The sequence below is a fragment of the Vipera ursinii genome (genome assembly GCF_947247035.1).
Source record: "Vipera ursinii genome assembly, chromosome: 2".
Classification (NCBI taxonomy): domain Eukaryota; kingdom Metazoa; phylum Chordata; class Lepidosauria; order Squamata; family Viperidae; genus Vipera; species Vipera ursinii.
The window spans coordinates 107371195-107383980 of NC_139513.1; the positions used below are offsets into that span (position 1 = coordinate 107371195).

The 12786-nt window shown below is 39.2% G+C and overlaps 1 protein-coding gene across 1 annotated transcript in view; it reads right to left on the reverse strand.

Annotated features, from left to right (window-relative positions):
• CACNA1A (calcium voltage-gated channel subunit alpha1 A) overlaps positions 1 to 12786 on the reverse strand; it is a gene marked incomplete at its 3' end in the record, with an annotated part of 290392 nt that overhangs the window by 137590 nt on the left and 140016 nt on the right. The window contains exons 15-22 of the mRNA XM_083351756.1: positions 11680 to 11752; positions 8063 to 8180; positions 7453 to 7520; positions 5453 to 5559; positions 3375 to 4184; positions 2023 to 2492; positions 1545 to 1683; positions 345 to 474 (exon numbers count right to left, since the gene is read on the reverse strand). Of these exons, the coding sequence (XP_083207882.1) occupies positions 345 to 474; positions 1545 to 1683; positions 2023 to 2492; positions 3375 to 4184; positions 5453 to 5559; positions 7453 to 7520; positions 8063 to 8180; positions 11680 to 11752 (1915 nt within the window). The remainder of the gene's footprint in view (positions 1 to 344; positions 475 to 1544; positions 1684 to 2022; positions 2493 to 3374; positions 4185 to 5452; positions 5560 to 7452; positions 7521 to 8062; positions 8181 to 11679; positions 11753 to 12786) is intronic.

The following is a 12786-nucleotide window of genomic DNA, read 5'->3' on the forward strand; positions in this document are numbered from 1 at the left end:
ATCTTGTTTGCTTTTTCAGTAAGACTCCTATGCAAGAAGATGTCTTATTAGGATACTGTCCAACTTCAATCTGGGTCAGTATCAGCAAACACAAATTTGAAATAAACTGCTGATGGTTAATCTGTATTGAGGAAAGTCTAAGCAAATATCTTTAATTGCTTGAGAAGATTTATTTTTGGTAGACTTGCTGAAAATATTTAAAAATATACTTTGCCCACTCTCACCTCCTGCACATTTTAGGACTACTAATACTCTATTAATTTTAGTATGCCATGGCTCGGAAATAGGAGAACAGGAGCTGTAATTTATATATCCTGCACCAATAGAGTTAAAGAAAGACTTACATTGTTACGAGGAGCACTTGGCTGTACAGGATCTTCAGCCGCCAATGCAATGCTGCTCATGGCAATCACCATCAGAATGCAGATCTCAAAGTAGCGCAGATTGACAATGTAATGACAGAGGCGCCGAAAACTAGTACAAATAGGCAAAGATGCATTAGGGAGTATCATGTGTGAAACAGACATGTAGCTTTCTCTCAATGTGTCAGATAAAAAGACTGGGACCATGAACACCACACACTAAATTTGGAAAGCAATCATGGTAGCATATAGATGTTTGTTAGTTACTATCACATAAACTTAACCACTGGATGTTTTTGAAACAGATTTTAGATTACTCACATAAATTGAGTCTCATTCCCAATAAAAGCTGACAAGCTTGAACCCAGCTCACATTTTGACAATCTAATTTATATCAGAATTATTTTTTAAAAAAATCAAATCACACCATAGCCTGTTGAATCAAGTATTCAACATAGACAATTTTAATCAAATTGATTTTTCTTTTGTAAAGCAAAATTTTAATCATAAGCAATTACTTTTTTTATCCTTATGAACCTCTTTCAGATTTGTCCCCTTTTCAGATCTGTTCTTTATTTTATCCAAGAAAATATAATCATAACCAAAATTAAGTCTCAATAAACCAGTTTTTTTCTTTCTCCACTAGCTCTCTGGGGAATTGGGGGCAGGAGGAATTGAAGTGGAAATCCTCATTCCACCCTGGGTGTGGCTAAATAAAAAAAGGGAAACCAAAACACAAATTTTGGGAATCAATAACTCAGCCAGGCTAAAGCAAGCAGTTAATTTCAGGATTGAAACCAAAAATAAACTTAACTATACCCAAAGAAAATACGTTTATATACATATGATTTAAATGTAAAAATCCCTAATGCATTTCTAACTATAACAAAATATCTTTCAACCTTGCCGGAGGTGACTCCCTTATCTAGGATCTCTGTCAACACCCTCACACAACCCCCCCCCCCAAAAAAAATTCTTCATGAGGAACCTTGACAGAAACCCCTTCTTTTCTTTCATTGGCTCTCAGGAGTCAGGTGAATATCTCTAGGCACTTGTTGGCTATAAGGCTGGCTCGTGAGTTAAAGGACCAGCTGCTCAGCACTTCAACAATGGTATCAGATTTCTAGATTCTGTTTCTGATTTACAAAGTCCATTTGCTTTCATTTCAGTATAGTAACTTACGGATTAGTGGTTGAGAGGATGAACATAGAACTGTATGGTGGCATAGGCTTGGGGCCATCTTCACCTCCCTCATTATCATCTTCCTCTTTTTTCTCTTCTTCTTTCTTTGGCAGAGGCTCTGGATTGGCATTCTTATTGACTGGTAAGAACATGTAAAGTACAACACAGAGTTGTGGAGATGCAAATAAAAAATAATTAGAGATCAACTTATATACTCAAAATGTCCATTCAAACATGTTCTCGAGAAATATAAAAACATACCATTCAATGAAATATACAAAGACATCTTTACTAGTACCAAAGTTATAATATTAATATTCACTGTGCTTTTAATACACCTCCTCTCTCATACCCACACTGAAGTGTTCCCATATGCTCTCTTAATTCACAGGATCAAATGTGGATGATTCTAACTTTTCTGCCTGGAGTCTATGTCACCTGATTTTAAGTCTACTGATCAAGTACACTTAGTGCTCACCTTGCATTATAGCATTATTGATTGGAGGTGGGAAGGCAGGTGGAATCTCCACTGCTGTGTATTCTGATTTCTTGGCAGTTTTGGGTGGATTGTTTTGGGTTGTGGGATTAGTGACAATAAGGCTGTTCTCTGGATTTTTAGGAGCTCCAGGACTGGCTGGATTGGCAGGGTTATTGGGGGTTTGGCGACTGGTAGAATTCTGAGAGTTGAGAAATGGTTGGTCCAAAAGAATAGGTTGATTTTGGGAAGTGCAGTGTGGTGTGGAATTTGAGTGGTTTCCTCCTTTGATAGGATCATTCTGAGAATGACTGATGAGATGTGAGTTTGAGGTTTCATTGGTTGCCAATTTATTGTTCTTCATGTTGTCAATATCCTCAGATACTGGAGGTTCTAAACGTCCCATATCTTGCTGAATTGGCCTTGTGGTAGATAGGTTTGGTCCTGGTGGATGACCAGATCCTTGGTTTTCTCTGTAGCACATTAAAACATGTAAAAAGTTAGCAACACATTATTTCTTAAATCTCATAGATATACAACTGATATGGCAACATGTAATATTTAAAAGCATCAGATTGTTCTTAGTCTCACCACACTCCAAAGCAATACCTGGAAGAAGCTTTACGTGAATACTTTCTATTGCTAAACCTACATTTTATGACCCAGATTGTTGGGGGCAATATGCAAATAATGCTTCTACATTGTAAACCACCCAGAGAGTGCTGTAAAGCACTATGGGGTGGTAATAAACCTAAATGTTATTGCTATTTTCTTCATCCATGCTCCATTTCCCAGTCTCTCCTAAACATTTTGCACAGCCATATTATTTCTATGCCTCTTTATAGATTCATTGAAATTCCATGCATGTGGAAATATTGGCTATACAATAATCCAACTGTATATAAACACTAAAGGGCAATTGATCAAATACTATCATGCATGCATTTGTGTGCAAATTATATGTTCTCTATTGCAAAATCAGATGTTCTAACTCAAGGGTTGGGGTTGAGGCTGGGAACCAGCCCATGAAAGCATCTTGTGCACATGCAAAACCATCCCCTCTACCCGCTCTGCCATCACCACTACCCATTCACGGACCTGGAAAGGTTGGGGACCACTGTTCTAACTAGCAATGCATTTATTACCAAAGGAGCTTTATCTCTTTAAGATTCTCATTTGGGAAATTTGACTAGGTAATTCATTCAAATAACAACTTCTCCCTAAATCTCAAAATAATTATTTAACCTTTTATAAGAATTTAAGTGAGTTGGTATTCTAAAGTAATTGTAAGGAAATTATTTGGCCTCATTTCAGAAGACCCCAAATGATTGTATTTCAGTTCTGTTCTTACTCACTTCCTGCGCCGGTGTCGACGTTCCTTGCCATCAACTTCATAAGTGGACTGTCCAGCATGCCGGTGTCGTCGGCGTCTTTCTCCATCAGGATGTTCCCCACCCATGTCAGTTCGTACAGGTCTGCTCCCCTCACGATGCCGAGGGCGACGCTCAACTCTGCCACTCTGTTCACCACTTCCTTCATCTGGTATTCGGCGGTGTGCTCTATGCCGCCGGTGCTCCCGTTCACCATCTACCGTACGAGGTGATCCACTCTGACTTTCTTTGCTACTTTGGCGCCAGCGGTGGGGATCTAAATTTTTGATGCGCTCTGAGGCACAGTCACCATGATAACCCTGCTCTGGAATGACACTATGCTCCTTGCTGTGATAATCAATATCATGACATCTACTTTCTTGATTAAAGTCAATTTCCTTGCTATTGCTCCTTGGGTGTCGAGGCTCCAAGCTTCCTGAGTCGGGACGCTCATACAGGTGGGGTTCTCGTGAATGTGCATGGTAACGGGGTGGTTTTCGTAGGAATTCCACAGAACGTTGCTGCCCAAAGTGGGGATTCAGGGGTGGCTCACTGGGACGTGTCTTGTTGGTGTTATTATTCCGATTTTCTTGAGGATCTACCACCAGTGGTCTGTCTAAGTGAGTTTTCATATCTGGACGCATTTGTCGGGCGTATGTAACTTTCCAATGATCCTCAGGATCCATCTCATTGTATAGGGCCTCTCTACTTGCCAGCAAATTCTGTTTCCGCATTTCACTTGTCCGCTGTTCCCAAACTGATTTGTTGCCTTTTTGATTCTTTTGCTGCTCTTTACTGTGGGGAAAAAAGGATATATTCTTAAAATGTTCTCTGTGCAATAGCAGCTCTGACTAAACCCAGCATTTCCTACCTTAAGGCACTTTGGAGGTGTGGACTTCATTCCTAGAATTGTACAATTAGCTTAGCTATGGTTATGAACTGAGAGTTGAAATCAAAACATCTGAAGGGCTTTCAGGTTAAGAAAAGATAGCCTGAAGTATTCAGAATCAGATTCTCAAGGAGATCTAGTATTCTTGCTATGGTACTATACTTCTGTGTCATCTGTACTCAATCAATATTTTTCCCCAGAACATCCAGTTTATACCTTCTTAGAAACAATGTAAGCCAGAAGAAGATGGCATATGTAACCATCTGTGAATTAGGTTTTTATGGCCAAAAATATCTGAGCAATTGTATCCCCTTTTCGTCTGCTGCTTAGTTTTTGTAAATTTGATAAATTAATGGGAAAGAGTGGGCAGATGAAAGCAACTTACATAAAAATGGTAAGAATTTTCTAAATAAATGATTTTTAATTTGAGACAAAATTTGTTTTGCTTTTTCCTGCATGTATGTAACCTCTGACACATTTTACATGACATAAATGCAATTCTCAATCCCAAAGGGTTGTACATCCATAGATACCAATGTTGGTGATTGTAATTGCAATTGACATTGGTAACAGTGTCAATGAGATGTTTAGATTGGATTTGGCATTCTTATCATTTTTAATGTTATTATGCTGATCACCAAAGTCTGATGTTTCAGAAGATACATAACACAACTTTTCAGTTGGATGTTTTATTGGTATGACTGGAAGCACCCTGCAGGGCCAGAGAAAATACTTGGTTTATGAATTGCTCCTGACCTCCAGGAAAACTGCACATGAATCCAGATATATACAACCATGTTCAATATTATATTAATTTCTTCCTGAGATGTAACAGAGAATCTTTCTGTTTGGGTTTAAGAAACTAATAATTAGACATGTGTCTTCATTCTTACCTTGTACTGCCTGCTGTTATGGGAAGATAGAAATAACTTGGGATGCAGCTTATTTTCCTGCCTCAATTCTCCCTATGTATCCCACACTTCTACATATATTATGAAAGACCAAGATTAGGAATGATTTTCCTCCATAAGCTGTCCCCACCATTTAACAGATCCTCAGGTCTATTATTTCACTGGAGACCATTCACCAAGATCCAGAAATGAGCATTAATCTGCCTTGCTTTGCAGAAAATGCAGGGTAACGTTGGACAGAGATCCATCAATATAGCACTTACACTGCTATTGACATGTTGACTGCAGAAAGGGGACTCACTTCTGATACTTCCTTCGCCTTCTGGAGGGCAAGTTTCTGGTTAGCTGCTTCTTCTTCTTCTTGTTCATCCTGCAAAGGCCATATATTAGAGAGGAACTGCTAGTGCCCTCACCTTTCCCATTGAAGCCGAGACCCGTTCTTCTGTTTCATGCTGTATCTTTTCCTTTGAATATAAGTGGCTACTGTTGTGATTCAAGGTCAGCCTGTGGGTTCGGCAGTTGGGTCAGACGACTCAGAGGAGGAGGAGGGGGTGTTGAAGAGCTTGCTGATGATGGCTTTGAGGCTCCGCAGAGCCCTCAGCCAGGCCCCTCCCACCTGGTGGAGACCCAGCTGTGTGAGCCTGACAGCGTGGATGAAGATGACCCACAGCTGGCCCTGTTCAAGGACGCCCGACGCAGGAGGCAGTCAATCAGGAGTAAACAGAGGAAGGCAATGGGGCACCTCAGAAGGAGGCAGAGAGAGGCCAAGCCCTGAGCTGTATTTAAGGGGAATGTGTGGGAGGGCTGGTTTGCTGAAGGCAACCACTTAGATAGTTTCTGTTTCATAGCTCCTGTTTCATGGTTGGTGTCTGTTTTATGTTAATAAATTTGGCAGGCTTTATTCCAGCCTCTTGCCGTTTGTAAAGGGGTTGTCCCTGCCTTTTCTGCAGGGCCGGTAGCAGGCTGGTACAGAACAGCTACATGCTGTTCATAAGATAAGGCCAAGAGCCCTCTTAATAGTGTACTTTTACAATTCAATGAAGTGACTGTATTTCTCCTATGATCACCAGTGTATGCAATAGAAATAGTAGGACTGATGCAGAATAAGAACAGATCGAAGTATTTATAAACGAGAGAGGCACAGAAGCATAAAACCTTTCTGGCACTAACAAATGTAAAGTTTAAATGTAAAGTTTGAATTTGTCTTCATGTCCTGCTTACTGCAGCACAAAAAATGGCTTGCTGATTATTTTTCAGGAGTATCTCCTGATGACATCACTTGTATTTCACTGCTAGCTTGCTGTGGAGGCAGCCAGATATTGTTTGCTGTTAAAGGGTTTTTCCCCTCTTCTTCTCCAGTAATTGCTGCCTTGAAATTGTCCTGCATTCAATTTGTTAAGAACAGCACAGCTTCCCAGCCTCGTGGCTGAGGCACAGTAAAGCTTACATTGTGTTGACCTATTTTTGGGCTAAAAGGATGGAAGGAACTCATGTACTGTATAGCTTTAGATATTTTTTTAGAGCAGCATATTCAGACAAGAGCCTTCACTGGTGTGAAGCTAAACTGAAAGTGAGAACTTAGAACTTCATAAAACAGAATCGCCAAGCACAAAGATTTGCTCATTTGTATTATGTAATTTATGCCAGAGCTTAGCAATAAAAGATCCCATGTTGTAGGTCATCTGTCACAATATAATCTTTAAATTGAAATTACATTTTTAAAAAAGCAGATACCCATGAGATCATTAAATCTTGGAAGGTTTGAGCAATCTCTCATGACAGAATGAGAGTATGCTGAAATTTTGCATGAAATCTCACAGGGTTTTTAGCATTCTTACATGAGATTTGGTAAGATCTTGTGGGTCTTGAGTGATAACAAAGGTGGGGACATGCCATTATTTGATATCAAATGATGGTGCCCATGCTCTGAAAAAATTACTAAATTTTGGACAGCAGCAATTAATATTGGATTGCACAATCCATGTGTCTCTTGAACAGTGTGGATGTCAATTCAGCAGCCCTACAATTCCATGCATCTAGAAATACACATATGATTCATGGAGAACAATCAGTTAGACATTAAATTTGATTGGACATAAATGTATATGTACTACTTGGTGTCTTCATCCAACATGACAATGCTAGCTTTGAATGGAAAATCACTGATTTATAGCTGTTCAATGGATGGAGTAACAGTTCTTTCCTCCACTTCAGTAATCACATTTAGCATTCCTCTTGTCCATTGCTAGAGAAGCAACTTTACCTTGGTGAGCTCTTGTGCATTGGCCAAATTATCCACAGCAATAGCCAAGAACACATTGAGCAAAGTGTCTAAATGTTGAGAGTTAAGGTAATATTAGAAACTGTCATGATCTAATTTAAATTTATTTTAGAAAATAAATTCAATACCTTCAGTTTGCTTTTAGGCCTTTCCCCCAAAGATTGCCCAGAGTTCATTGAATTTAATTACTCAAAAGGAATAGTTATTTAACTGTCAGATTTTTTTTCCCCATAAAGCTCTCAAAGAGTGCTCTGAATGACTTAGAAGTCAGGTTTTAGTAAGAGTGCTTGACTGCTTGTGATGGCCTTTCTTTTTCACAAATTAAATGAGATGAATAACTAGCTGAACTCCTATCTTTGAATCTTGAGCATTGATGATATGTTTAAAAAGAAGCTGCATTCCTTTAGTTGTACTACTTAAAAAGAAGCAGCATTCTCTCATTGATTTGAGGAAGGAATATTTCTCTAGCTGTGCAACACATCAAGATAGAAGAATCACCTACTTTGTACTGTAGCAATCACCTGTCAGTATATTCCATTCACAATATAATCTCTAAAATAAGATAATAATATATTTCTTTGTAAAAGGATACAGTTACCAAACAAAGTCAGGACTATGAAATAGATTGAGAACATCATTCCTTTATCAACACCGCCCTGAGATTGGATACCATGATACATCACTTCATTCCAGTCTTCACCAGTCAGAATCTGAAAAAGTCAATTAATTACTCCAACCCCAGTCAAATTTCTTAGTATTTATAAAATTGCAAAGCGGATTTACTATTAATCAATTGGGGAATTCAATTGCTATCATGATATTACATGCAAAGAAGGTCAGAATTTAAATGCAATATTGTATTTGGTAATACTAGACAATTTCCACCTATCCCTAGTCTTCCCTTTCAGAGGAAGTTTTAAGATAAAGCTATAGAGTTCCAGTAACTGGATTTTCTGAATCTTTGCTATAACCTAAAGGTAAAGGTAAAGGTAAAGGTTCCCCCGCACATGTGTGCTAGTCGTTTCCGACTCTAGGGGCCGGTGCTCATCTCCGTTTCAAAGCCGAAGAGCCAGCGCTTGTCCAAGGACGTCTCCGTGGTCATGTGGCCGGCATGACTAGACGCCAAAGGTGCACGGAACGCTGTTACCTTCCCACCGTAGTGGTCCCTATTTTTCTACTTGCATTTTTTACGTGCTTTCGAACTGCTAGGTTGGCAGAAGCTGGGACGAGTAACAGGTGCTCACTCTGTTACGCGGCACTCGGGATTCGACCCGCCAAACTGCCGACCTTCTGATCGACAAGCTCAGCATCCTAACCCACTGAGCCACCGCGTCCCTATTGCTATAACCTAGGCATCAAGCAAAAGCCTAAGTAGGCAGTTCCAGTAAGGGTGATGGGGGAAAATACTTCAAAATCCTGGCTATTTAGTTTTCTCACATTTCTCACCCTCTTATTTAACAGTTATGTGAAACTTCTGGAAAAGGTCATCTGCTGATAATGATATCATCAGTATTCTGATATACCTGAACTGAATAGAAGGTGCTGTAGCCATCCTGCCTTAGATTCTGGCACTTGCAAGGAACAACTGGTTAGGTTGAAAGAGGTTCAAGTTGCAAATCTGCGAAAAACAGTGTCTGATTCTTCACAAATAATTTGGCTTCTTATAGAAGCTCCAGCTTTTGCTCTGGCCCTTGAAGGAGCGGGTCCATGATCCACAGATTCCCATGGACTCCTGGCTCCTATTGGAACAACGTAGAGGTCATGGCAAGGAAAACATTTGCCTTGATTAGTGCACCAGGTTTTTGGAGGCTTCTGCTTAGCTACTGCCACGATGCCCTCATCACCATATACCTGGCTGTTGCAATGCACTCTACTTCTGGTTGCCTTTGATGAATACTTCTGTCAGTTCAAACAGAACAGCTGATGAGAGGGAAACTAACCTCTCCTTTGGTTGCTATACTACTTCCGGATACAACTCAAAATGTTATCACCAATACAGCCCTATGCAGTACAGGTTCTGAATATCTGTGGGTTCACCTGCTCTAAGTAGTGTCTGCCTATTCTCCCAGGCCTTGGAATCAGGTGGATGGGAATCCCCTGTTTGTGATGTTTTTGATACATCGTCTGGATTGCCTTTTTGTAATTATTTTGTAGTTATTTTTGGTAATTCATTCCAGTGTATTTTATTGTAATTTGTTTTTATATTGTTTTTATTTTGGTGAGCTGCCCCAGAGTTGGTTGGAATCACACTGCATCAAAACTAAATAACCAATATTAAGAAATGATAACACACGTCCTGCACGTTTGAGCTGTGAATACATGCTGCTTATTTTAAGTCCCTGGGAAACTTGCCTTCTCTGTGGCTGCCTCAAACTTTGACTCCAATGTAAAAAATTTGAGGTGGTTATTGACAAAGTTAGCAGCTAGGAGTTTCCCCCCCCTTTTTATTCTTCTATGATTTGTAATGTTATGCTTTATGTAATATATGCAAGTTCTTTGATTGGGATAGCATAAAGATCCTATAAATCATATTATATTTATTTTAGCCCAGTCACTATATTTTTGAATGTTACTACCAAATGCCTTTCAATTTCCTTTGTTATAATGCCAATTCCTTATCTATGTTACAATATTTAGAATGTGTCCCAATCCTAAACAGATTCTGAGCAGGAATTAGGGCTTGATGTCATTGTATGTCTCCTTTTTTTCTTACTGTATAGCATGCTTTTTTTCTACAGCCTTAAGGAAATTAAACCAATCCAGCCATAAAGTATATAACTCAAGTGATGCAAACTAAAATGAATGTAATAAAGAACATTTAATAATACCGGTAATTTATTAAATTTATATGCTAGCTCCTTCCCAGCAACTCTGGACGGTTTACAAATTTTTTAAAAATATTTAAAACAAGAAAACAACACAAAACAAAAAAAGAGTAAAGATGGTAGAAACAACCCAGATAAGAACAAAGAAAAAAAAAGGAAAAAGGCATTTCAATCACATTAGTGAAAGTCCTGGGTGAAGAGCCAATTCTTCAAGACATTTTGAAACACTAATAGGATAGAAGCCATTTGAATCTCAGTGGCAACCTCATGCCCAAAAGGGGTGGTGGGTGGTGGGTACTGCAACAGAGAAGGTGCACTTCTGTAATCCAGAGACATGGTATTGTTTAACTGAAGGAACCCAGAACATGCCAAGCCATGTAGGATCAAATTGGTTGGGCAGATGATATGAATCAGAAGCCAAAACCCAAGAAAGACACACTGAGGTTCTCCAAGTAGTCTCTTTATTGTTCCTCACTTATAGAAAGAAAACTTGCCAAATTATAGCAGGCTACTTCCACTATGAAATAGGTACTCTGAGAACTACTAGGGAGGAGCTGTCTAAACTTCACTGTCTTTTGTTCCTCTGGAATGCACACTCTCCCTCCAAGGAATCTGGGCTACATTCCAAAACAATATGCAAGACAGGCAGTCCCTTATGTAACTAAACCTCCTGTAGGACTTTATCAAGTAGCAAACAACACCTAGAATTGCACCTGGAAGCAAATTAGCAACCAGTGCAACTCACAAAGCAGAGTCTTACACGGGCACACAGAGGCATGCCCATCATTGCCCACGGTTCTCCCTGGAAGTTAAGATGGTAAATGCAATGGCTAAAGAATGATGTTTGTATCATAATAAAGCTCAAGTTTAAAACAGCGTTTCTGACATACAGTAAATGCGTGTGATCTATTACCCTATGTGTACTGTGTACAGTACTGATTTCCGTATCTATCTATCTATAAAAACTTAAAAGATAATCAAAACAGACTGAAGTGACAATGCACACTATTTCTTTCAGAACGGTTAGCCCACTTCTATGGGGTTATTTTAGTTACAGTATGCAACTACAATTCAAAACATAAAAAGCAAGGTACAATAATAAAACATTGCACCAGCAGCTGCCGCTGGTCTCCTCCCCAAAGCAGCAGTCATTCCAAAATTTAGCTGCCAATTTTTCTCAATAATGCTTCTAGTTGTCCTTTTGCAACCATATCTCTATCTCATTTAAATCAGGGGAGAATCTACGGAAACTGCAAGAAAAGGAAATGAAAAACTGCTATCTGAACTTCTGTGGAGTATATTTGGCTCATGTATAAGATTTGTACCAAAAACAAAAAAAACCCAAGAAGTCAGAGAAAAACAGCTTTCCCATCCCCCTTCTTACCTGAAATACCGTCATTATTGCTGCTGGAAAAGTGTCAAAATTGGTTGGCGGGGTTCCATCATCAAAATTGAACCTTTACAGGGGAATTAATTTGATAAAAACAAATTGTAATCACAGATATTACATTACTTTTATTCTTCTGCTCCTAGACCACTCAGGCCTATACCTGATTCCATCCTCCAGTGCAAACTGATGTATGGAGATGGAGCAAAGGAAAGCCCAGGCTACTATAAGATGGAATCAGGCAACGTTCTCAAGCAGCTGATTTAGGATATTATAACAGGGTACAAATGAATGTATTTTTGCGCTTTTACTACTAGGGAGGAGGAAAAGTGCCTGCAGGATTTTCTCCTCTGGATACCATGTTGTTTGTTTTAGAGGATGCCACTATGGTCAAATGTATTCCACATTCTATGCATTAATCTGCATTACTGCATAACTGTGTGGGGAAGGGGTGAAAAAAGGAAAGTGATTATATTCAAGTCTAATTGAAATATCCTTGTAGGCATGGATAGTAAGTATAGGTTTAAGCATTTGGGAGGGGGAAGAAAAATTGAGATAAACAAGCATTCATTGTTTCTGCATGCAATGTCTGCAGCACAAAAGTTCCTGAGCACAAGAATTTTAGGAAGCCGGCAAAGATCCTAGCTATCTTATGTTTGTAAAAATACCACTTTCCTCTACATTAGAAAATCTTTTGCTCACAGTTAGGTACTTCCAGTGTGTAAAGGTACTTAATTGGAGTAATCATAGATTGTTGGGATATAAAAAGCCTTATGTCTTTGTGGACCCATCTCTCCCTTTATGGGCTCAGCTCCAATCTTTATTACATCAGTTTCTAAGAAATATGATACAGAACATTGTGTTTGGCCTAGTACTTAGAAAGCAGAATATGTAATTAAGATGTTTGGTTTAGACTTCATGGGACGTAGTCAACAATTCATGATATCAGCGCAAACTAGGACAAATGGAAGAGAAAAAGCTGCTCGTTGGCACAGTTGTTGTCTTCCTTCTGATGAACTTATAAACTTAGGGGTCAGCAAAATGATACTGTGACATTCGAACCTGGCTCAGATATTCACACGAAGAATATATTAGGGAAGGTCC